Source organism: Sciurus vulgaris, assembly GCF_902686455.1.
Source record: "Sciurus vulgaris genome assembly, chromosome: 1".
NCBI lineage: Eukaryota > Metazoa > Chordata > Mammalia > Rodentia > Sciuridae > Sciurus > Sciurus vulgaris.
The window spans coordinates 143,534,768-143,560,856 of record NC_136461.1 but is presented as its reverse complement, the minus strand read 5'-3'; the positions used below and the strand labels follow the sequence as shown (position 1 = coordinate 143,560,856).

The 26,089-nt window shown below is 42.1% G+C and overlaps 1 protein-coding gene across 1 annotated transcript; it reads right to left on the bottom strand.

Annotated features, from left to right (window-relative positions):
• Positions 1 to 449: 449 nt before the first annotated feature.
• VXN (vexin) lies at positions 450 to 26,089 on the bottom strand. The gene is made up of 6 exons (XM_079105279.1): positions 25,685 to 26,089; positions 21,058 to 21,113; positions 11,926 to 12,079; positions 6,851 to 6,912; positions 3,586 to 3,677; positions 450 to 1,364 (listed from the first exon to the last, which is right to left on the bottom strand). Exons 1-6 carry the CDS (start codon positions 25,749 to 25,751, stop codon positions 1,181 to 1,183), a joined length of 615 nt encoding a protein of 204 aa, XP_078961405.1. The 5' UTR covers positions 25,752 to 26,089; the 3' UTR covers positions 450 to 1,180.

Sequence of the window (26,089 nt, the reverse complement as noted above, 5' to 3'; positions counted from 1 at the left end):
TGATAATTATTATTACCATTATTATTATGGGATAATTTTAAGGCTACTGATGTTGAAAATGGAATTGATAATGACGTTTCCATTGACAGAGGACAGTGTAATATTATATATTAGGTCAAACCATATGCAATGGGTATTTGACTCTTATTGACCTCTAGACCAATATGCAATGGTCTAGTTCATTCAAATCACTTATATATTCTAACTTTATCAGACTCTTTGCTTCATGGTTGTCCCCAGAGACATATGCCCACCATTTAAAAAGTTCCTCAAATCAGTTGCTAGTGTAAGCACAGCAGGGAATCTGCTGAGGGAAGTTGAGGACTTGATGACTAATCCCACTATCTTGTGTCTATTCATATAAGTTCTGGAGGCCTCAATTTCCCTATCTGTAGATTGGAAATAATTGTGTGTGTGTGTGTGTGTGTGTGTGTGTGTGTGTGTGTGTGTTTTCAAGTGGGGCTTTGTGATGATAAGAAGAGATAATGGCTGGGAAAGCACTTTTGAAAGTTAAAAATCATTGTACCAAATCAAGGTATTGTTAATTCTACTAGATTATGCCACTTAAGAAAATATTAACATTTAATTTTAATCTTTTTCTATAGAAAAACTGCACATAAAAGAACAGAGAATTCATGCAATCATGCCAAATGACCATCAGAACTGATTTTGATGACACTGCCAAGTAGATGTTAGAACTATTCAGTAAATACCTAGTGCTTTGTCCTTAAAATTTGTACCTCATCTAGGTGAAATAAACATGAAACGAGAATAGTGAGAACCATGGGGTTTACAAACCCCTCAAATGTCAAGCTTTTACATTCATGTCAGAAATTATACATTTTGGAAAAGCCCACAAGGAAAACAGAGGAATTGCCTTTGTTCTCCCTTGTAGTTCTTTAAAATGGGCTGACAACGTTTGCTTTTGGTATAGTTATGCCTAAGGATAGGGAAATAAACTTTATGACCTCCCAAAGTAACTTTCAGACCAACAGTTTTATTTTTCCTTCAAGGGACCGTTCCTTTTCCATGCCCAAAGCCGGGGTGATCAGTTAGTGAGGGAGAATGATGTTTGGACCAGCTACTAGTACAGGTGAGTGTGGCTCAGTCCCAATCCTCAAGTTTTCTTCCCTTGTCCTGTGAACCTCAGCCAGTGCAAGGCACCTGGGAAGGGTCACCTTTAGTCGGCCTCGAAGGCGCTGTTGGTGGCTCCCACATATTCAGACTTCTTCTTGTGCCTGGTCCACATTTTTCGGAGGATGCCAGGGACACCGCAGGAAGCACTGCCTGTCAGTGGCAGGGAAGCCTCCGCACCCTGGGGGAGAGTTGGATACTCTTCCGTCATCTTCTTGAGATGTCTGGATCTAAAGAAAAGCCAGGGGTGGGTAAGATAATCACTTCACTGAGTCGGACCCTCTCCTCTGCCTCTCCATCCTGTGATCGAGCTCTGCATAGCTGAAGGGGTTTTGTGGAGACCCACAAGGAAATGTACCCCTGGGGGAGGCTCCCATAGGGCAAGGGAATCCCAAGTTCTGCTCCTATCCCAACTCCTTGGGGTCTGACCTTGTAAAACATTTATTTTCCCACCCCTCTTCAACTCCATGTGAGCGATATTGCTGGAAAGGGTAGAGGACCCAAAGCATCTGCCACAGAAAGAACATGAACCTGTGGGTTGAATCCTGCTTTCCACTTACTGAGTGACTCAGGTAAGTGACATAACCTTTATCAACCTGTTTCCTCTTATCACAGTGGGGATAATTTCACCTAGTTGCTGGGGCTTTTGTGAAGAGGAAAATGAGATAATTAAGCATCCGTGCACATGCACATTGTAGACCTTTAGGAAGTGTTCATCTCCTTGGGTGCTCCTTTTAGGCAAAAAAGGGATTTTTACAACACCCAGGGTCCAGGAACGGGAAGAACTGAGTTTAAAGAGAAAAGAGTCATTTGAGAACCTTTTGCAATGCAGCTATGTGGACCTGAAAGTTGGCCTCTGTTAAGACACAGTGATGTTTTTGCTGGTTTACTTGAACTGTCAGCAACAGCTATCACCACTTAGAAGGATTTGTTAACTAGAATGTAATACAAGCCAAATGACTTTTTTTGTTTTTTTTTTGTTTGTTTTGTTTTTACTTTTCTCCAGCTAAGTCCCAATACATTGAATGACACATAATTTTTTATTTTAAACTAAGGATTGAATTCAGGGGCACTCCACCACTGAGTCATACCCTCAGCCCTTTTTATTTATTTATTTTTTATTTTGAGATAGGGTCTCATGAAATTGTGGAGGTTGGCCTCAAACGTGTGATCTTTTACAATTTATGTTTAAATTATGAGTTTTTTCCTCCTAAAATCATGTTAAAATTTAATTCCAATTATGAGACATTAAGAGATTGGGTCAGGCAATATTTTTAAGAGATGAGTAGGGCCCTGACCTCAGGATTAATTCATTCCTACAATTAATGGGTTATCTCCGAAGTAGGTATGCCATAAAAAAATTTGGCTAGGTCTCTTGTATGTTGCCTGCCTCTGGCCATGTGATACCATGTGCTGCCAGGGGCTCTGCCAACAAAAAGGCCATCATCAGAGGCAGTTCTCTTGACCTTGGGCCAGAGCCATGAACCAAATGGCTATTTTCTTTACAACTCACCCAGTCTGCAGTATTGTGTTAGTAGCAGAAAAATAATATATAATGGACTAAGACGTGGTCTTTTGGATGTGCAGTGAACAATTTCCCAAGAACACTGTTTCCCAATTATTGGGTTGGAAATTTCTTGAAAAATGTTAACAGCAGTTTGAGCTAAACTCTGAGCACATGATTTCACTCAGTTCTCACAATTACCACTGGAGATGGGTACTCCTCCTGACTTTCCTGTTTTTCTGCTTGTTTTTAAATAGATGAGAATGTAGGGGGCAGAATAACTTGCCTGAAGCTGGAATAGGTGGAGCTGCCAGGCTAGGAAGCAGATCTGTCAAAAAGCCCACGCCCTTCATCCTCCCCTAACCACTTGCCTGCTATCTGCAGTGTGGAAAACAGTAGTGGGGGTATTGACGTCCCCACTGAATTGCAGACTCTTGCTGTCTTCATGCATTGAAGGCAGTGAGAGGGCACTGGGGCAATAGACACTCCAGCTACCCTAGCTGCTGGCGCTGGATCAGAGTGAACAGGAGCACTGGGGTTATAGTTTGGTTTGAAATCACTGTATTTTATACACTTCTTTACCTACAGGCAGGGCCCCCTAAACAAATTCATTGGGCAAACGGGAGGTTCGGAGCATGGCTTGCAATTACGTTCATGTAATTAACCAAAAACCCTCCCGAGTGACAATTCTCTAAGCCTACGGAGTGGTGTTAATGAAGTGGAAACCATGAAAAACATTTCAGCTTAATCCCAGGGAAACAGTTGATGAGGCACTACCCAGACCCAGGATTATGGCCCTCATTACAAGGTAATCTACAGCTGGCAAGGGTTTTTTTTTAAAAATATTTTGAGAGTCAGAAAACCAGGCCACCTGTTGCTCTTCTGCACAAGACCAGGACCGGGTGGGGAGCCCTGCAGTTGGCAGGGCTGGAAGGCACAGTTCTTACCCTCTTCCTAGAACAGTTCCATTCTCTGAGCCTGTGGCTACCACCTCTGCTGCAGCTGGAGATTTCACTGAGATCCGGGCCACTGGAGGAATCTGTTTTGTGAGGAGAGGAGAGGGAATTGAGTATGTGTCCATATTCCCACCCTGGGAGCCATTTGAAAGGGGGATGACTGGAGAGACTACTACCTACCTGGGCAATAGCTTTCACCCTTTATCCAGCATCAGATGCCCCTAGAGGCCTTGTGATAACTGTGCTGGGCCCCACCTCTAGTGTCTGATTCAGCAGATCTGATAGATACTTGGGCATCGGCATTGCAAACAGTGTCCCAGGTGCTGCTAGTCCTGGGATCCCACTTTCAGAACTACTGGCCTAGAGACACTTGAGAGAGTGCCACTCAAACTTACATGAGAGCTGTCACCCTCCCACCTTCATCATCTGTGTCAGTTGTCAATGTCCTGCAGGTTCTTGCTTTGAATAAGCTGCCTACACTACAGTCAGCCTCTCTAATGGTTCTGTAGCAGCCTTCAAGGGATAGTCATCTCAGATCTCCTTATTTGTTGATTAGAACTGCTACCTTCCCTACACCCCTCCTGACTCTAGAATTGCCAGAACTTTCCACAGCAGGGCAGATTGAGGCCAACTCTGCAGTCTGCTCTTGAAGGCTCCACAACACTGGATTCAACCTTATCGATGGCAGCCCAGCCTTCTGTTATTCCCCATGTGTATCATTAGATCCACTTCCTGTTCCAGCAGGAGTGGGCTGCATTCCTTAATACTATTCACAGCTCTGGATCAAGTCTTCATCTCTGCCTGCCCTTCAAGGCAGCTTTTTCCAGGAAGCCTTCCCTCACCCTTGTGGTCCAAGTTGCTCTTTCTCTGTCGACAAGTCTCCTGAGCACTGCCTATGTGACACATTATGGCATCCCACCCACTCTTTTTATGGTTCTCCACTTGCTTCATGTGTTTGTCCAGTCTCTTGGTCTATAGAAAGATTGAATAGTGAATGGCAGAGTCTGGGACTTAACCCATTTGGTAGCCCTGACTCAGCCCTTCCACAGAAGATGGTAAGGACTCAGGAGCACGTACTGAATTGAAAATTAACTGATGGCCTAACCAGAGCTAAGTCCAGAGGTTGCTTGTCAAAGGACACACATTATGCTTTGTTCTTCCACCCCAAGTCAGGTCAAAGGTTTCAAGTCATCACATTCCTGAAATTGCTGGGAAATTCCAGGTCAAGGGCACTGCTGTTTGCTACCTCCTTCTCTCCTGAGCTGGCCAAAGGTTGTAGGTAGAGTTACTGTGCCACCTTGTGGTCCCTCCCAAGCACTCCCTCCCCATGGTGCCAGTGGCCATGCAAATGTACACACACCACTGAGCTCTGGGGAAAAGCCCTTGTTCTGAACTCCTTTCCTTCACTTTCCTTAGTCCCATCTCACCCCGTTCATGTCACTATTTACTCAGATTTAGTTGCATGGGTTCTGGATTGCTCTCCTGCTCTAGGGTAATGAAGCTCTGCTGAACTGTGGGACTCAGCTCCACCGTTTCCAGGATTGGAGGTAATGCTGCCTCTTCCTCCTTTTCATCACTACCACCTCCTTATCATCCCCATCACTACCCTATACCACCCCAGCTTCTTCTGGCTAGATACTGCAACTGCCTCCCTGCCAAGGGTTCTGTCTGAGCCCACCCTAAGGTCTGGGGGCAGGCAGTCCAAGGCCATCAGCTACTCTCTTCCCCTTAACCTTGATCTTTTTGACTCAGGCAAGGGCAGCCGTTCTGTCACAACCTGAGGCAGCAATTGCCCAGTCACCCCACTTTTCCCTGAGTTTAAGATTGGAGAAGCCCTTCCCCAACCCAACAACAACTTTCCCCATCCCCTCCTTTGTGTGGATTTCCTAGTATACTGACGACTGATTCCTGGATTAGGTATCCTGCCCAGATCAGGAGTGATGAACCCATCTCTGTGCAATTTGTTCTGTAGAGAGGAGGGACTGTCCCAGGCAACCTGTGGGGTCTCTTCTACTTCTCACATTGTACCATGTATACATCTTGAGAGCTGACACTGAAAGGTCCTGTGGTGCCTGAGCTGACCTCACCTCCAGCCACTGCTGACCCTGCTAAACCAGAGGGAACCCAGCATTCAAACCCAGAAGATGACATAAGAGAGAGATGTGGAGATGTACCACCTAATTCCTGTTCAAGGAAGGACAGAGGGTGAATAGCAGAAGGCTCTCAGCTTCTTCAAGTGTGCCTCAGCTGCAGAGGGTCACCTTGCCCAAAGGACGGATAGGAAGAGGGAACATAAAAGCTTGACCATTTTGGCCCAATTCAAATTGACGTGGTTGGGTAATGCTTTTCCTAGCATTCCCCAACAGGAGAATTTGGATTTGCATCATGGTTCAGCTACTCCCTCCACCAAACCCTGCTTCCTCATTACTGTTACTGGTACTGATTCCTAATATGCATCTTGCACCTCAAACTCCAAATCCCAGAGTCTGCTTTGAGGGAACTGGACCTCCAGCAGATGCCCCAGAGGTGTCTCTGTATTGAGATGACTGGTGGTCATGGGCTTTCAAACTGAAGCCTAAGCCCCAATGTAATGATATGGGAAGGTGGGGAGTTTGGGAGGTGATTAGGCTTACAGGAAATCATCAGGGTAGAATGCCTATGATGGGATTAGGACCCTTATAAGAAGAAAAAGAGATTTCAGAGCTCTCTCTCTCCATGAACTCATGGAGGAAAGGCAGCCATCTTCACTTCGGGAAGAGGACCTTCACCAGAACCTGAATCTGCTGACACCTGATCTTGGATTTCCCAGCCTCCGGAAATGTGAGGAAGGGTTATTTCAGTCCCCAAGTCTATGGTATTTTTTTAAATAGTAATCTAAGCTGATTAAACACTAGTGTTTGAGAACCTTATATCTCTTTATCCCTAATGCTGCACCTGGTTTAGGTATGTTCACCTGGAGGGGCCTATGCTAAAAACCAGTTTTTTTCCCCCATAAATGAAATGTCTGCTGGGTCAGTTTCTGATTCCCTAAGAACTAAATTTCTGGCAGAAAAGAGAAGCAGTCAGTGATGTGCCCCAAGCACACAAAGCAAAGTCAACTAACAGCTTTTAGGAGCAAAGACCTGTTATGCTTTTCTAATAATCTTCAGGCCTGAGCAAAGGACACTTAGTCTCTCTTTACCGCATGGGAGAAACAGACATGGTAAGAAGTTTAAAGCACAACAGCTCTAACTAACCAGGCTTATTTTTTACTTACCAGTGATTTTCCATATGCTCGATTCCCACACAGATTTGATGCTTTGGGTTCAGAAATCCCTACTGTGAAGTTGAACAGAGAAGATATTACTCAGTTGTACTCAGAGTTCTGCCTCCCCCTGGTTCTGCATCAATTATTTTTTTAGCCAATCAATCACAGAAAGAAATTTCTCAAGCAGTAAAACCAGGCAGTAAGGTCAGGTTATGGAAACTGCCAAGTGGGGTCCCTGCATCCCTGTCATTCTTCTTGGGGCAGGGGGCAGGGACTGGAACTAAGAGCTACACACCATCAGTGTGTCAATGTAGGCTCATCAGTTGTGACAAACATATCACTTTGGTGGGGGATATTGATAGCTGGGGGAGGCTGTGCATGTGTCGGGGCAGGAGGGGGATATATGGGAAATCTGTACACCTTCAGCTTAATTTTACTATGAACCTATCACTGCTCTAAAAATAGTAAATTTCTAAAAACCACACATGTGGAAGCACTTAGCACTATGTCTGCATGCAGAAAGTGGTCAGAGAATGTGCCCTCAGCTCCTTCTTCTTTTCTAAGGCCTTACCTCAGGTCATGAGAGGGTAAAGAGGTTATCAGGTCTCTGAACCTGGGATCAATTTGGTAACATGGAACCTCTGGACAACTCTCTAGAAATGAGCAGAGAGGTTGTGTCTGCAGAAGGAAGTACAGCCTATATAGTGGAAGAACCAGAGTTCATTGGATCAGAATTCTGAGATATTGGCCATATAAGATGAATTATATCAGAGAATCTTCTAATACCTTTATTCCAGATGCCCCAATCTACTTGTAATTTCCATGAAGCCTGCAGCTGCTTCTTCTTTCTTTCTTTTTCTTCTTTTGTTTTTCTCTTTTGCATTACTGGGGATTAACCTGTTGACACTTACTCTACGACTAAGGTGCATACCCAATCTTTTAAATTTTATTTTGAGACAAGGTCACTAAGTTGCGGAGAATGGCCTCAAAATTAGTGATCCTTCTTCCTCAGCCTCTGAGTAGTTATAAATGTTAGATGATCATGTTGTTGGTTGGAATTCTCAGAAGTACCAATTCATGAATTATTTTTATTTTGCTCAAATAAACTCTACAAAATTTTTATTTATTTATTTTGCTTTTCTGGGATCAAACCAGGCCTTATGTACTGAGGTAAGCACTCTATCAGTGAGCTATATCCGCAACCCCAACTCTACTAAACTGAATTGATCTAAGGGGGTTTCATTTAAACACTACTAATACCAAACTATAATGAATGGTGTCTGGCATAATTAATAAGAGTGGCTCATAGCTTTGTCTCTGTGAGCCAGGTACTGTGCTGAGCATAATTCACATGAATGCAGTGAGCCCTCCATATCCACAGGTTCTGCATCAGTGGATTCAAACAACTACAGATTGAAAATATTTTTGAAAATGTATCTTTACTGAATAGATTTCTTTCTTTCTTTTTGTATCAGGGATTGAAGGGATGCTCAACCACTGAGTCACACCCTCATCTCATTTTATTTATTTATTTATTTATTTTTGAAACAGAATCTTGCTAAGTTGCTTTGAGCCTCACTAAATTGCTGAGGCTGGCTTCGAACTTGTGATCCTCCTATCTCAGTCTCTTGGGCTGCTGGGATTAGAGTGCCTGGTTGAATAGACTTATTTTCTTGCCATTATTCCCTACACAATATACATAGCACTTACATTGTACTAGGTATTAAAAGTAATCTAGAGATGATTTAAAGTATGCTGGAGGAGTATAGGTTATCTGCATACATGACACCCATTTTATATAAGGAACTTAAGCATCTGTGGATGTTGGCATCTGGGGTGGGTGGTCCTCAAACTAATTCCTCAGGGATACCAAGGGACCACTGTATCTCATTTAATCTTTATTGCAACACTAAGAGGCAAATATAATAGTTCGCACTTTCTAGTTGAGGAAACTGAAACTTTAGGGAGCCATAACAATTCTGATGAAGCTATTATGGAGTAGTTAAGAGACTTCTTTGGTGGTCTTGCAGGTCTTAGGAAGCTTGGCCAAGGAGCCCAGCCTGGGAAGGGATGGCATTTTCCAGGTGGGGAGAAACAGGAAAGGTAGCCAAAAAGAGAAAAGTGCCAGTGAAGGTCCAGGTAAGCAGAATATAATGGAGTATCACAGAATTACACTGCAGCTCAGTCTGTCTACCTGATTTATAGAATGGTGGGGACAGGAGTGTCACTAGAGGTGGACTGGGAGAGGTCAGCATGGCCTAGAGGGAAGGTGGGAGGTGCTCAAAGCAGAGGGATGACAGGGAAGATTTCTGCTTCAGGAGGACCACAGTGGTAGCCTTGTAGAGGGAGGGGAACTGGATTCTGAGGCCCCTCATTGACAGTGTTCTCCACATACTTGAGATGCCGGGAATCTTTTGTGTACCTTGAGGTAAGTACAACAGGGCAAGATGAGGACTATCTGTTTAGTAGTTGACACTGTCTGTGTTCAGTGTAGAAAGGGGTGGGGCAGAACAAGAGGGTGTTAGGGACCTTACTGGGTCCAGACTTGCTGGAATGATGGATAACTGCTCCAGCAGAGAAAGAAACTTTCAATTTGTCTGAGCAAGTCGGTTCTGAGGTGCCCTGGCACATTTCATTCCAGTCCCACAGACAACTGATTTTCCAGGCCTAGGAGGTGGGAACTATCTCTTTTCTAGGCACTTGAGCCTCATGTTGAGAGCTTGGTCTTTGACTTCAGAGTCCTTGAGGTTCCCAAGGTTCCTCAAAGCATCTCTATCCCAAGTGAAAAGGCCACAGCATCCAAGAGCCTTCTCCTATGGTTCAGACAAAAAAGCAAGTCCCTAGATCCAAGATCCTCAGAGATATATAGCTTTCTGACAGAAGGGAGTGAAACTCAACACCTATGAATTGGTGTCTAGCTTTTATTTGGAGAGCTTCAGGATACGGCTTTGTCGCAGAAAAGCTCCCTCCATTCCATCCTCTCTGGAATCTATCAGACTGGGGGAGCAGAAGAAATTGAATCAATGCCCAGCTCAATCTTTTTTTTTTTTTTTTTTTTTTTTTTTTAAATCTGACTAGCACATCCCTGCATGAGCTGTCACGTGTTGGGCAGATTCTTTACAGTATTGCTCTTGTCTTTCAAGACTGACTCAGGCAGTTCAAGCTGACACAAACCACTTAGAAAGGTATGAAAGTGACCCTAAAACTAGATGGTTGGGAAGACATTATTCCCTGGGGGAAGGGACACTAGCTAGGGAATCCAGGAACCTGAGATTTCATCTTGGCTCTGTGGCTAACAAGCAGTGTGACCTTGGGTAAGTCAAAGAGTTTCTATGGTTTCAGTTTCCTCTTCCATGAATTAGCAGAGGGGCAACTGTGGTAGATCAGAGGTTCTCAACCTCCAGTATGCACAAGAATTGTGTGTATGTGTATATGTGCGTGCACATTAAAGCACAGATTGATGTGTCATAACCCTGAGGTTTCTGATTCAATAAAACTTGCATTTTCAACAAACTTCCAGCTGGTGCTACTGTTCCCAGGATCCACATCTCTAAATCTTTTCTACTACAAATCATCTCGAAATCTTTGTTATTCAATCTGTTGTCCCTGGAGCAGCAACACCGGCATCATAGAGAGCTTGTTAGAAACATAAAATCTTGGAGCCCACCTAGTTCTCCTAAATTAGAATCCTGCATAAAAACAAGACTCCCAGGTGATTCTTTTGCACACTAATTTTTCAGAAGCATGGCTCTAAATTCACTTTAATTTGGTAGCAAATAGAAATATTCTGCCTCTTTTTCTTCCACGCACATGCATCCACCCACTCACCTATACATAGACACAGAGAAAAATCTTATCTCCTCTTAATTTGCAAGGCAGATTGTGGTTTTCCTAATGCCTTCATCCACATACATATACATATACACAATCACTTAACTGGAGAATATAGCTCAATTTGTGTGTTTTTATACATAGAGTTATAAGGGCAGGATCAGGTTCTTAGTGACCAAAGAAACCTTAGAAGTCTAGCCTAGCACTGCACTAGGGAAAACGAAAACAAAATAACAGGACAAAACAAGAGGGTCATGGGTGGATGGGAAGAGAAGATGGATGAAAGGACGTACTCAAGGGAGTCATATTGCAGTTCTTATAAAATACAACATTTTTAATGCCCAAAAGTTTTGAGAAGGACATCCTGAACTTTCTATTGTGTATTTTTGGAGTTAAAATATGAATAACTACAGGTTGTAGGCATAACAGAAATATCCTAAACCAGCAATTAAAAGCTAAATGTCATCATAGACTTGAGTGGGCCTCAGGCAGAATCCTACTTCACTGCTTGGGTGGAAGCCATTTAAAAAAACAGTATCCAAGGTAAGATTGTAAAGTTTCCAGTTTTCAAAACAGATTTGCCCCTAAATTCTTTTTATAGATTAAGTCAAATTTGGTAAATTGGTAAGTTTTTTTTTTTTTTTTTTAATGCCAGAGTTGGGACTCAAAGCCTTGAGATTGCTAAGGCAAGTGTTCTACCACTGAAGTACATCCCCAGCCCCCCACGGGGACAAGATTTTAAGGTGGTAGTGTAGGAAGAACTTGTAACATTTACATACATACACACACACACACACACACACACACACACACACACACACACACAGAGCTAAGTAAATAATGTGAGCTTCCTTCACTTCACGTTTCAAGGGACAAGGTTTTCACGTCCCCGATCATAAGGATTTGCACCCCTTGCATACAGCTCTGCTCCCCGTGGAGCAAGATGGTAGAGAAGATCATCTTCACTGTGTGCATACGCAGAAGCCCGTGTTTTACAGGCAGGTGTTACGCTGGGCTGCTGTAGGTGAGGCCTGAGATCAGGTGTTTTCGTAAGGGAAACAGCATTTGTGTCGGAAAGGCGCAGGTGTTTATCACCTGGCGCCCCACACGGAAGGCGCTCCTCTCACCTGCAGTGATTGTGGCTGGCAAAGGGCCTCTGAAAAACGCCAGACAGGACGCGTAGGAGCGTAACCTGCTCTACGGAGGTCAGTGCGCGCAGCAAGGTTTAGGAACTGAGCCTGGGACTCACTTACCAGGTCTGGAGGGGGTTTTGGCGGGATGCGCCCCGGGAGGACGAGCGTTCTGCAGTCGCCCGAACCTGCGGCCTTCGCCTGCGTCCCGACGGTCGCTACGGTGCGGCAGCAGCTCCAGGGGCCGGGACGTGTAGAGGTCCGACTCGATCACCACCTGCTGGGCGGAAGAGGGACAGTCAGCTTATTCCTCTCCCCCGACTCAAGACCTGTGGCGCCAGCACTGGAGCTTTGCAAGATGGACCTTGTGTTGACAAGGAATTTTGTGGACTTACTCCAGTGAATGCAAGGAGCAGCAAGAAAAATTGGGTACAAAGCTGAATAGAAATGGTTTACTTGACTTCAGACTGTCAAATAGTGTCATGGTGCAAGGAAATGAAAGTTCTGGAGGTTGCTCTACAGACTCAAGTCTGGGCCATCAAGACAACTGCCCCATGGCCTGAAGTGTTTTGATAAAACAGGACAGGCTATTTGAAAGGAGAATGGTCCTGGAAAACAGGGTCTTATGGTCTTTGTAGCTAAGTGGCCGACATCCTTGCTTATGCAGAGGAAAGCTTTTTGGATGCTCTAAAGGAAGACCTAGGAAGAGGACATGAGGTCCAATTGATTCTCGGGTTTTAAAAAAGAAAACTAGCAAACACACAAAAACTGCTGGCAAAATGGGAGTGTTAACACAAGTCTGTAATCCCAGCTACTTGGGAGGCTGTGGAAGGAGAATCACAACAAGTTCAAGGCCAGCCTTAGCAATTTGGAGAGGCTGTATCTCAAAATAAAAACAGCTAGGGATGTAACTCAGGGGTAAAGTGCCCCTGGGTTCAATCCCCAGTATCACCAAGGGAAAAAAAATGTGTCATTACTGAACATAGTGGTTTTTTCTTGTTATTCCCTAAACAATACAGTATAACAACTGATTACATAGCATTCATTGTTTTAGGTAATATAAGTAATCTAGAGATGCTTTAGAGTATAGGGGCTATGTGCATGGAAATACTACACCATTTCACATAAGGGACTCAAACTTTGTGAATTTTGGTATCCAGGGGGGTACCAATATTGAGGATACAGAAGGACAAATGTACTTAAGTCACTGAAATAATTTACATGTAAAAACCTGAGACAAATAATAGCAGCCATTTTATCTTAATATCAGGAGTCATGAAGGGAGTCTTAGCAGTCTGGGCTCAGATCCTGCATATTTTATCCATATGCAGGACACTGGGGTCATTCATTCTGAATGTCCTCACTCCCTGAACCTCATTAGAACCTCCGATATTCTGCAGCTTTGCTGAGGTCTTCATTCACCCATTCACTTGTTTCTTCCTTCCACAGCTGTTCTGCAAGGGCACAGTCTGTACCAGATCTTGTGCTCACTGTGTATTTGTGAGTGAGGCAGTTTCATCCCTTACAGTCTAGCCTTTGGCAGATCCCCTTCAGTTGTCCACACATAAATAATTCTGTTGTTTTTGGAGATGCTGAAGCAAAAATGAATTGGTTTTTTAAAATATGAGAACAGGGTAGTATTTAAACTCAGTGGAGAAAAATTAAATATTTAATATTATTGGAATAAATATCAGGCCTTTAGGGAAAATAGATCTCTGTTCATTTCTGGAAACGAATACCAGCCAGATCAAAGCCATATATTAAACAACAACTAACACTAGAATAGAATATAGTTCAATAAAACATTTGTTACATATAATGGGGAATTATCCCTATGTTCATAAAACTCCTACAAATCAATAAGGTTGGAAAAAATAGAAAAATGAGGCAAAAATATGATCTGGTAATTGACAGTAGAAATATAAATGGTCAATAAGCATGAAAAGATGCTGAACAACATTAATAATTAAATGCAAGTTAAGACAATAATTATTTTCCCCCAGCTATCAGGTTATTAATGAAGATAAAAGCTTCATTTGTGGTCAAGCCAACCTGAGTTCATACTCCAATTTTGACACTTAACAGTTATGTGAAAAGGGGATATTAATGCTGACCCTTACTGAACTGAGGCATAGTAAAAGCCTATCATTAGTAGGATTTTTAGTGCACATTTTGTTCTTTTTCATGCCATATATTTATATACAATCCCGAGAGTAGTTGTAAGTCTTCTGAAGGCCAGATTTTTATGTCTCCCACAGAGGAAAATAAGAGAAGCTGTCATTGTTTGCTTTAGTTTTCCACAAGTAGTCTTTCACTTAAAAAATTGATATATCTGACATTTGATCTTAAATGGGTTATTCATTCTTCTTGGTTCCCTTGTAGGACCCAGATTTACCCATTCTGTGCCTTGGGAAAAGCTGAAGAAAATTCAGGAGCATTTAGGATTCTTCACTGGCATTGAAAATCCCTTTTATTTTTCTCTCTGTGCAATGCTGAAGGTGATTTTGTTGTGTTTCCAACATGTCTTCAGTGCAGGCTGAGGGTGGCACTGATCCACCCTAGGTCAGCTTGTGTGTGTGTGTGTGTGTATGTGTAAGTGCTTCGCACTCACATTCTGTGTGAGCTGTTCATCTCTGCTCTCCTTCCTTCCTTGTAGCACTGATCGCTGCCATGATGTCACTCAGGATACTGGAATTTCCTGGTTTAATGGTAGTTCTGAGCCTATGCCCTGGATACATATACTACATGGCATAAGGAACCCCTGGGAATGTGAATCTCCTAGACAGAATGGAGATCCCTTCAGTTATCCACGCATAACAATTCTGTTGCTTTTGGGCAGATGATGAAGCAAAAATGATTTTTTAAAAATATGGGAACAGGGTAGTATTTTAGCTCAGTGGAGAAAAATCAAATCTTTAATATTATTGGAATAAATTTGCACTCTAAGGGCTCTTTATTGTCAACCTTTCATCACAGATATGCTTGATTTTATTCCCACAAGCTCAGCAATCCTCTGAGAGAGGAGTGAGAACCTGTGTGGTGTTTTCACAACCACCCTATGGAAGAAGAAAGTGAGGCAGGATGGGAAAGGCTGGGGAGTCCATGAGGAGATACCACTGCTTTCCAGTATTTCCTCCTTTAAAGGGGAGACAAATGGTCCCCCACAGGAACAAGAAATGCCACAAGCTCAGCATTCCTTTCCCATCCCTTCCCTGCACAGTGGGGTGGGAGATGGAAGGAAGAGAGTGGAGGAGCATAGGCTGCTTACCCCAGCAGCTGGGTGGATGAAGGAAGTTTCCTGGGGTGGAGGGGAGGCCAGCTCCTTCCAAGGTCACCACTTAGGGCCAAGCTCCTCTTTAGGGTATCTCTCCAGCCCCTCCCCCAAGTGCCAATAGCAGTCTTCTGATAGCCTGGTTCATGTTCTGGTCTATAGGACACAGTCTAGGCTTGCTATTGGTGATCTTGAAACAAAGTAGTCTGAGAGCAGGCTCTTTAGTACCCTGAGAATAGGGTAAGACTGGAAAGCTAGGGTGGGAGTGATGGGTGTCAATGGAAAAGGGAAAGAAGGGGAAATTGCTAGAATTCTAATGCTAGAATTTTCCTTTCCTAGGTCATTAAACTGCTTACGGAAATAAGGGAATATATTGGAGCCACAAACATTACTATAATAAATTGATGCATCCTTGCTGGTCTTGAGGAGGTCAGAAATAGGAAGAGCAAAGATGCAGGCTAACCCACAAGCCTAAGGATTCATTCCATCCTCTGACATCTTGGATCTACACTTGGGTTTATCTGCCAGCCTAGAGGGCTGGTATGGAGTTAGAAAAGACAGTCAAGACCTAGATGGTGGAGATTCATCATGATTTGGGGCTGAAAGGATCCACAGAAACATTCTAGTCCAACTCTGATTTTATACAGAAGAAAAATGAGGCCAAGAGGGGCCATGTGCCTTACCAAGATCACAGGGCTGTAAGAGACAGAGCCAATGTGAACCGTGGTTTCATGACTCCTAAGCGAATGCTCTTCATAAAACCCACACAAGTGCCTACATCCAGATAAGAATTTTCAAGTGTAATTGATTGCTCAGTGCATTTCAAAAAATCAGGAGCTCATTGCACAAGTCCCTCCCCCACAAGCTTGAAATCTGGGGACAATGTAACATTTGCAATCTCATTTTTCCATCTTTCCTGATGACAGTCATTCTGCTCACTGTGAAGAGGCTGTGAATCACAGAGGAAGTGGCTCCGGTGTGCCAAAAGTTTTAACTGATCCACTCCTCTTTGCATAAGCTTATTCCCATGAGCTACTCCTATGACATCCGTGGATATCAGAATGATAAGGATGTCAATAAAGTAACCAAGAATCAAAAAGAGGAAGGAAGAATGGATGGGAAAAAGGAAGGGAGGGAAGGAGGGAGGGAGGGAGAAAGAAAGACAGACACAGGAGAGTGTGTCCAGGGAAGCGTGTGACTGTGCTCTGGGTTTGGGAAAAGATGCAACTCAAGAGAAGTCAGAGAAGAAGAAAGCTGTGACATTAAGGATAGCTTGGAGAGGAAAGAGATGTTTGTGAAGGAAAGAAACTGACATCCATCCACGTAGTAGCCCAGGGAGTGGGAGGAGATGCAAACAAGAATTCCCAACCAAAATAAGTTGTAAATATTGATTGGTACGTTGCAAAATAAGATGAGTTTTCCCAAGCAAGATAATCAATCACAATTGCTCCCAGGCCACCAAGTTAGAGAAGACAAAAAGGCCTCTAAAGGAAGCCAAGAGCCAGTTGGTTGGGGAATGAGAGCAGACTTCTTTCCTCTTGGGACTCACTTTCCCCGTCTGTAAAAGGTGGAGGTGAGGTGGAATAGGAGAACTGTCTCTTTTAATTTGCATGCACTGTGTGGCTGGGGCTGGATTTTAAAAGCAGAGGAGGGATTGGGCAACTGTTAGGGGAAATTAGAGATTCAGAGAGCTCAGAAGGCCAGAGGGCATCACTGAACCATCTATCTGGAGAAAGAATGAACATTTGATGCTAAGAACCTAGCTTCTCCACCCAAAGACCAAAAGATCTACTGTGAAATTTTCTTAAAATCCAAATTCCCTACAAACAGTCCTTTCCCTTTCCATTTTTGGCAGCACCTCACCCACTGTTTCTTGAAGATCAGAACTTTCCTTCTAGACTTTGGACTTTTCAGGGACCATGAGATAGAGTAGAATCTTGTGCCCTACAATAAAAATTTCTACCTGTTAAAAGCCCTTGTCTTTCTTTTTTTTTTTTTTTTCTTCCAATAAAGTAAAAAATTATTTTAGAAAATATATTTTATGTCTCAAAGTAAAACAACATTAGATCAATGTATTTCTGGAAATTTGCAAAAAGCTCATCTTAAACAGTAAATTGTTGGATCACTCTTTCTTAATGTGTAAATATTCTCAAAAGTCTTTACAAAAAGGCATGCAATCAACATAAAAATAAGCAAAAGACCAGAGTAAGAAACCCATAGAGAGAAAATATTGAAATGATCCATAAATCTATGAAAAGATGAAGAATTGCATTAAAAAAGAAATACAAGAAATAAAAGCAAGAATCAATAACTGGGATAGATTCAAACTAAAAAGCTTTCTCTCAGCAAAGGAAACTATCAGCAATGCGAAGAGAGAGCCTACAGAGTGGGAGAATATCTTTGCCACTCATACTTCAGATAGAGCACTAATTTCCAGAATATAGAAAGAACTCAAAAAACTCTACACCAAGAATACAAATAACCCAATCAACAAATGAGCTAAGGAAATGAACAGACACTTCACAGAAGAAGATGTACAAGCAATCAACAGACATATGAAAAAATGTTCAACATCTTTAGTAATAAGAGAAATGCAAATCAAAACTACACTAAGATTCCATCTCACCCCAATTAGAATGGCGATTATCAAGAATACGAGCAACAACAGGTGTTGGCGAGGATGTGGGGAGAAAGGTACACTCATACATTGCTGGTGGGGCTGCAAATTCGTGCAGCCACTCTGGAAAGCAGTGTGGAGATTCCTTAGAAAACTTGGAATGGACCTACCATTTGACCCAGCTATCCCACTCCTCGGCCTATACCCAAAGGACTTAAAATCAGCACACTACAGAGATACAGCCACATCAATGTTCACAGCGACTCAATTCACAATAGCCAGACTATGGAACCAACCTAGATGCCCTTCAATTGATGAGTGGATAAAGAAACTGTGGTATATATATACAATGGAATATTACTCAGCTATAAAGAATAATAAAATTATGGAATTTGCAGGCAAATGGATGAAATTGGAGAATATCATGTTAAGTGAGATAAGTCAATCTCAAAAATCCAAAAGAGGAATGATCTCACTGATAAGCCGATGATGACTCTTAATGGGGGGTGGGAGTGGGACAAGAATGGAGGAAGGAGGGACTGTATAGAGGGAAAAGAGGGGTGAGAGGGGTGCAGGGGAAGGAAAAAAATAATGGAATGAATCAAACATCATTACTCTATGTAAATTTATGAATATGCAAATGATATGCTGTTACTCCATGTACAAACAGAAACAACATGTATCCCATTTGTTTACAATAAAAATAAATTTAAAAAAATAAAATATAAAAAAAAAGAAATACAGATTAAAACAATAGAACATTTTCATCACCTATCAAATTGTCAAAGTTTAACAACGCTGATATCACACAGTATTAGTATGCTGTTCTGGAAAAGGTGCTTTAAAACATAGTTGTTAGGAACTTGGCAATGGCTACAATTTGTTTTCAATGTTCATATTCTCTGGTCCTGCATTTTCATAGCTATAAATTTATCTTCAAAACATTTTGAAGAACGGACACTTCCAAGAAGAAGAAATACAAATGATAACCAATATATGAAAAAATGTTCAACATTGATAGCAACAGGAGAAATGCAAATTAAAACTTTGCTGAGATTTCATCTCACTCTGGTCAGTATGGCAATTATCAAGAATACAAGCAACAATAAATGTTGGCAAGGATGTGGGGGAAAAGGTATACCCATGCATTGATAGTGGAACTGCAAATTGGTGCAACCACTCTGGAAAGGAGTATGGAGATTCCTCTGAAAACTTGGAATGGAAGCACATTTGGCCCAATTATCCCACTCCACAGCATATACCCAAGGACTTGAAATCAGCATACCATAGTGATGTGGCCACATTAATGTTTATAGCAACTCTATTCACAATTAGCTAAACTATGGAACCAGCCTAGGTGAACTTCAACAGATGAATGGATAAAGAAAATGTGGTACATATACACAATAGAATATTACTCAGCCATAAAGAAGAATGAAATTATGGCATGGATGGAACTGGAGATGATTGTGCTAAGTGAAATAAGCCAATCCCAAAAAACCAAAGGCTGAATATTTTCTCTTGAGATGCAGATGCTGACTCACAATGAGGCGGGGAGGAGTGGAGATTCACTGGATTGGACAGGGGCTATAGAGGAGGAAAGGGAGGGGTGATGAGACTAGGAAAGACAGTAGAATGAATCAGGCATAGCTTTCCTATGTTCATATATGAAAACATGACCAGTGTAACTCCACATCATGTACAACCATAAGAGTGGGAGATTTTACTCCATGTATGTATGATATGTCAAAATGCATTCTACTGTCATGTATAACTAAATAAAAAGAAAACATTTTGAAGATAAGTAAAATAAAAATATTTTCAGAAATATTTCTTATGGCATTTTCTTAATAGAAAAAATGGAAAAACCCTATTTATGGATGATATGGTTAAATAATGAATCTAAAAACTTCCAGATATTTGTTTTATACATTGGTATACTCTACAGCCACTAAGAATGGGTAGATCTGCAGGGTTTTTTTTTTGTTTTGTTTTGTTTTTTTTTTTTTGGTACTGGAACACTCAACCACTGAACTACATCCCCAGCCCTTTTTTGTATTTTATTTAGAGACAGGTCTCACTGAGTTGCTTAGGGCCTCAATGAGTTGCTGGGGCTGACTTTGAACTTGCAATCCTCCTGACTCAGTGTTGTAATCCCCAAGCCTCTGGGATTACAGGTGTGCACTACTGTGCCTGACTTGGAACTGGAATTTGAACCTGGGCAGTTTGACTCCAAAGTTCACATAGCTAACCATTCTATTCTACAGCGTCTCAGGATTTTGTGATCCTATATTTTATATCTTTGCAATGTTTGACATTTTATAATGGTCACACACTTCTTTTTGAATTAAAAACATAATACATATATATATATATATAGAAACAACAAGCAAAACTCGATTTCATTCCCAGTACACTCAACATTTTTTTCCAAATATAGAATAGGCTTTGAAAAATTGACATACTTAATAAATCAAAATAGTATTTTATGAAAAATGTGATAGAGAAACTCCAGTATAACTAAGAAGCAATTAGTTTCCTTTTTAAAGTACAAAGGTATATGGACTTTTTTTACATAAAGAAATGGATATATAAAATGTAAAACACATAACATTATTGAGCTTTAAAGATGTGTAAGCTAATTTCAAGTTACTGCATATGCATATTAAAGTAGCAAGACATTATAAAAAATGAAAACCAATGTTGTGTGAGGTTGGAGGTCAATGGAAAAGCATTGCTGAAAGCTCGAAACTTGTTCAGAATTTCTGGAAGGATGTGGCAAAACTATAAGCAGAAACCATATTCAAAAACAGTAACACATCTCCACATCTAGCACAATATCTTTCACATTGCAGAAAGGGAAATATTTGATGAATGTGTGCGTGTACATATGTATGTATGGATGGATGGACGAGTGGATAAAACTATTCTCATCCCTTTACCTATTAATTCTACTTTGGGATCTATGCACCAAAGAATTAATCCAAAAGAATAGTATGTTTTACAAATTATTTCATTGCTGTGCTATTTATAATAGTGAAAAGTGGAACCGTAATGCCAGCGATCAGAGAACAGGTAAGTCAGAGATGCTATGTCCATATCACGGATTCTGTTTAAACAAGAACAAAATGTGCATGTAGAGCAGGGTTTACTCTCTGTGTCTAGGGAAAAGAGATCAGGGGAGTCCACTTCAGGGCTCTGGTGGACATTTGTCAGTTATTTCGGTTAAGTGGAGGACAAAGACTGCAGCAAGAAACACACGGGACATAGAAAACACTCCTATTATAGAGGGTGTGGGAGTAAGGAAGCCAGCATTGCTTTTGTAATGCAAGTTAGTCGAAGAGAATCAAAACTAAAGGTTCCTTACATTCTTGGTCAAGAGGTGTTGAGAGCTTTTGACTCTTCTCCTGGCTGGACTGGACACTGCAAAGAGAGATTTAAAAAATAGTTTTAGAGAATGACTGTAAAAACATTGAGGTTTGGACCTGGAACAGGGGTATAGAGGAGAGGATGGGAGGAAGCAGGGGTCCATTTGATTTAAGATGTTACTTGATTACTCCAAAGTTCATCACAGCCTTATTCACAACAGCTAAAAGTTGGAACTCAATTCAACTCAAATGCCCATCAACAGATGAATGGATAAACAAATTGTGATATAGTCATATGATGGAATATTATTCATCCTAGGAAAGAAATGAAATTCTGAAATGTGCTACATATGAGTCTTTTTATTTTATTTTATTTTGAGTACCGGACATTGAACTCAGGGGCACTGAAGCCACATCCCCAGTCCTATTTTGTATTTTATTTGGAGACAGGTTCTCACTGAGTTGCCTAGCACCTCACTTTTGCTGAGACTGGCTTTGAATTTGTGATCCTCTTGCCTCAGCCTCCCAAGCCAATGGAACTATAGGTGTGTGCCACCTTGCCAGGTGCTACATATGAATCTTTAAAAGTGCTAGGTGAAATAAGTGAGACACAAAAGGACCAAAATTGTTATTGTTCCCTTACACCAGGTACCTATAGTAGTCAAATGCACAGAGGTGGAAAGCAGAATGGTAGTTACCAGGAACTGGAGGAATGTGGAAAATGATGAGTTGTTGTTTAATGAGAACAGTTTGAATTTAGGACAATGAAAATTTTCTGAAGACCGAAGGTTATACAACACTGTGAATGTACATAAGGCTACTGAAACTGACTACTTAAAATGGTTTAAGTTGTAAATTCTGTGACAGGTATACTTTACCAAATTAAAAAAAAAAAAAAACAGTTTAAAGAAACCAATTAACCATAAAAATTTATATTAATTTGTTGGGACAAAGTGTGAATTTTATTGCAAATGGAGACACCCAGGCACATTGTTGCTAGGGTGATTTACTGGAACTGAAATCCCACCATGTCCCTGCTCTGCGTAGAACTGAAATGACTCCTTATCACATATCAGATGAGTGACACATGAGTGCTGTCCTTGTTCTCTTCTGCAAAGCCCTCACAGCCCGAAGCCTGAGGTACAGTGCGCTGGTTAATAGGCCAGGCTCCAGATTCCCTCCACTTGGGTGTGAATTCAAACTTGGCCACTTGCCAGTTGTGTGATGGGCAAATTACTCACCCTCTGGAAGCCTCACTATCCCCATGTGTAAGACAGGAAATAATAATGTCAGGAATAACAATGGCACCTAATTGAGAATGTTCTGTCAAGGATTAAATGAACTAAACTTCATAAAACCCTTGCCCAAACCTGGCAAAGAGCAAGTTCCCATAAATTAGTGGTGATTATTAGGATCTTGCTAACATGATGAGGGCACGTGGCAGGAATAGGTCGATGCCTGGAGATTGTAGCATTGTGCTAGACATTCTGGGCTTCCTGAAACTTGCCCTATGTCCTCCTGCTCTTCCCTGATTCCCCTCACTTATCTCTCCCCAGTGTTGCTTATCACCAAAAGAATTGTTTTTGATGCCATGGTACTGTTCACCCCAGAAATGAATCCACTCTGTACAGCTCAGGAAATAACTTCTGGTATAACTTCTTAGTAAAACCACAACCTTTATCTTTTATATTTACTGTGAATTGTGTCTGTAAAATTTTTTTTCCTTAAAGGGCTCTCTTTTCTTTCTACAAAGTGAAAAGACACACATGTTCTCAGTTACAGATTTGGTTGAAGTCCTGTGCCTTTAAAATGCTTAAGAAATACCACACCATTTTCTATTGCCATATTTTTGTGAGGTATCAAGATGGATCAGTTTTTAAAGATATCAGACTGAACCCAACATGTGCGGATTGGAAAGAGGAATGTGAAAAGTGGTGGATGTACTACTAGCTCATGTTGAGATTTGCAAAGTTATACTCTTCCATAACTCCACTGATGGGGATACTGTGGGGTAGAGGGATCACTGGGTAAAAGGTGGAACAAAGCCCACACTTATAACCATTAGGCAGCACTGCCCTGCTTGTGCCTGGCAAGTCTGGGTTGTTGCACATGGATCATCATGGCTGACCCATTGCCTTTGGAAGTGGGCCCATCTGGGAGGATGACTCCTGTTAGGTAAAGTTCAGACAACTTTCATTTCTGCAGTTGGGACATGTGGGTTAGGGTTAGGGCCACGGCCTATCTCATCCGCAGTGACTCAGGCCTGCTGGCACTGGCTTCCCTCACCCAGAGACCTCTGCTCCAAGGCTTTGAGAAGCCACAGGAGGCAGAGGGAGAAGAGGAAGGGGTGGACTCCACCCATGTATGATCCAGTGGAAAACCCCAAATACGCCTTTTCTAGAGAGGAACTCTCTGATCTGTGAAATGTCTGTGAATATGGATGAGTACTGGGTTTAATACTGGGAAGAGGTCATGAATGAAAATGGCAAGGAAGGAATATAGTATTAAATATTTATCTTGGAATATATTCATTGCTCCACTGACAGTAAAATTAGAATGTAAGTGATGTAATGGTGCTTCCTACATGCCAGCTACTGTTCTAGACTTTATATATTAGCTCATTTATTCCCTGTACTAATCCTGGGAGCTAGAGTTCTGCTCCTCACTGTTACAGAAGTAGAAACACAGGGCTGGGGAGATGGCTCAGTTGGTAGAGTGCTTGCCTTATAAGCACAAGGCCCTGGGTTTGATACCCAGCACCCCCCCACCCCCCAAAAAAGTGGAAATGCAGCTTGTTCACATAGCACAGAAATGGCACAGCATTCTCTTAACCACTTTGTCACTGGCTTTTTTTTCCCTTTAAATATTTTTTAATTACAGAAGGAAGACATTATTTTAAACATTTTCATCTTTGCTTCCAATTTGTTTTCTCTTCATAAAAAAGAAATAAAAAATTAGAGGAAAATTTAGGTCCCCTTTCTAAACTTCTCATGATTCTACTTCTCCCCCTCCCCAGGGCTCCTAAGATCACTAATTTTATCTATATCTTTCTGGTCTATTTTTTTAATACTTTTCTCCAGATATGTAACCATAAACAATATACAGAATTATTTTATATTTCCAAATTTACAGAAATGCTATCATTCATGTATAATTTCTCAACTTGATTCTTTTCCCTCCTTAATTAACATGCATCTATGGGGCCAGTGGTATATGGCTCAGTGGCAGAGTGTTTGCCTAGCATGCTGCCTCCCTAGTATCACAAAAAATAAAAAACAATCCATCTATGTCCATCCTCATGTAAATCTATTTCATTTTTGAGGACCACTGTGGAGAATTTCATACTTTGATGGCACCACATGTTATCCATTCCCCTTTTCATGGACATTTAGGTTATTCTCCATTTTTATCCTCTTAGTATGGATGCCACTGTGAGTGAGCATTCACAAGTGAGAGTACCCCTGGGCTTTTTATCCAAAAATGGAACTGCTGGGCCAGAGGGTCAGCTTTGACTTTCAGAATCTGCAGAGGAAATTTAAACTCCTACATGTGGGCAGACTCCCAACTCTTTTTTCCTCTCTCTCTCTCTCTCTCTCTCTCTCTCTCTCTCTCTCTCTCTCTCTCTCTCGAAGTAGATGTCTAAAACTGAATTTATGTTCTGCTGGCTGTCTCTTTGTGGCCAGGCTGTCTTGCCCTTCCCCCCTGAGCCCTGGCCCTGTCGGAGGCTGATACCGGAGGAAGAAGAGGAAGAAAGGAATTGTTTGAATGAGGACTCACCACCAGTAAACATCCAGCCCACTTCATTCACGTCTGACAATGAGACCAGGGCTGAGCCTGAGCCAGGGGCTCTCCGGGTAAAACAGGGTCTTAAGGGCCAGAACAGAGGAACAGAGGCGACAGGAGAGAGAGCCCCCTGCTTTGGAGGGGTGAGGGAACTACCCAGGAGCCGGACATTCTGGATCCACCGAGCTCACACAAAGCCCTTCCTGGGACTTAACTCTGATAAAGGGCCTGATAAGGTCAAGGCTCTCAGGCTGCACCTTTGGGCATGTAGGTCCAGGTCGGGTTTGGCAGGATGACCCCGGGGGGTTCTGTGGGGTTTTGTGGGGTTCTGTACCTATGAAGCCTGGGGTCCCGACACTATTCAGCTGCTTCACTGGACTTCAGACCACTGCTGGGTACATTTCTCCTCATATTTCATGGCAGAGTTAGGAATTATACTTTTGAGCCAGCTGGTTCTCTTTTCAGAAGCCACTTGCTCACTGGAGAAAATGAATCTGTCTAGCTGTCCTGGGAATTTTGTTTTCATACCTGTTTCTTTCACAATGACTGGCTGTCACTTTGACTCAGCCTGTTGGGTTGCCGGTATTGAGTAAATGGGAAATGAGGAGTATTTAACAGCCCTCATTTCCCTCCCTCTTGATAGATGATTGTTTGTCAATGATTGATGTTTATCCTTGTGTCTCCTTTTAACAAGGGGGAAAAAAGATTCCAATGCCATCCAAACCGAGGATCCATCCGACCTCAGGGCCCCGAGGGTTTCCCAGAGTACAACAGCACGTGAGGGTCCTCACCCTCCGGCATGAGATGCCACGCTAAGGGAAAGTCAAGGGCAATTGTACTCACCCTTGGAAGGAATCACGGTGGTGAAAACTTCTATATTTTCATCGCTGCAGCTGTAAATCTGATGCATCGTTTCAGCCTTCTCTCCCCCAAGTGTCTGGGAACCGGCAGCCTGTCTCTGGACCCCTAGTCGCGAGGTTTCCTAATCCAGTCTGGCTCTCGGATCATTGTGTAGGTCCACAAAAGACAGGCTGGGGCTGTGAGCTCATCTCATTCCAGTCTTCACTGCAACATTTTCTAATCCCATCTGTCTTTTTTTTTTTTTTTTTTTTTTTTTTTTTTATGAATCCTATTATTGCAAACCTTTGATTGAGCCTGGAGGCTTCCGTCTCCTCCCAGCTAGGATGTACTTAACGTTTTTATTTTGCGGTGTCTGCCGCAGTGAATTTGGAAGTCTTTTGTGAAGTG

Coding starts and splice junctions, on each gene's coding strand:
- VXN (XM_079105279.1), bottom strand. CDS start 25,751: ATGCATCAGATTTACAGCTGCAGCGATGAAAATATAGAAGTTTTCACC. Junction 6,913..11,925: donor CAAAACCCCCTCCAGACCTG/GTAAGTGAGTCC, acceptor TCAACTTCACAG/TAGGGATTTCTGAACCCAAA. Junction 1,365..3,585: donor GGAACTGTTCTAGGAAGAGG/GTAAGAACTGTG, acceptor GCTTTTCTTTAG/ATCCAGACATCTCAAGAAGA.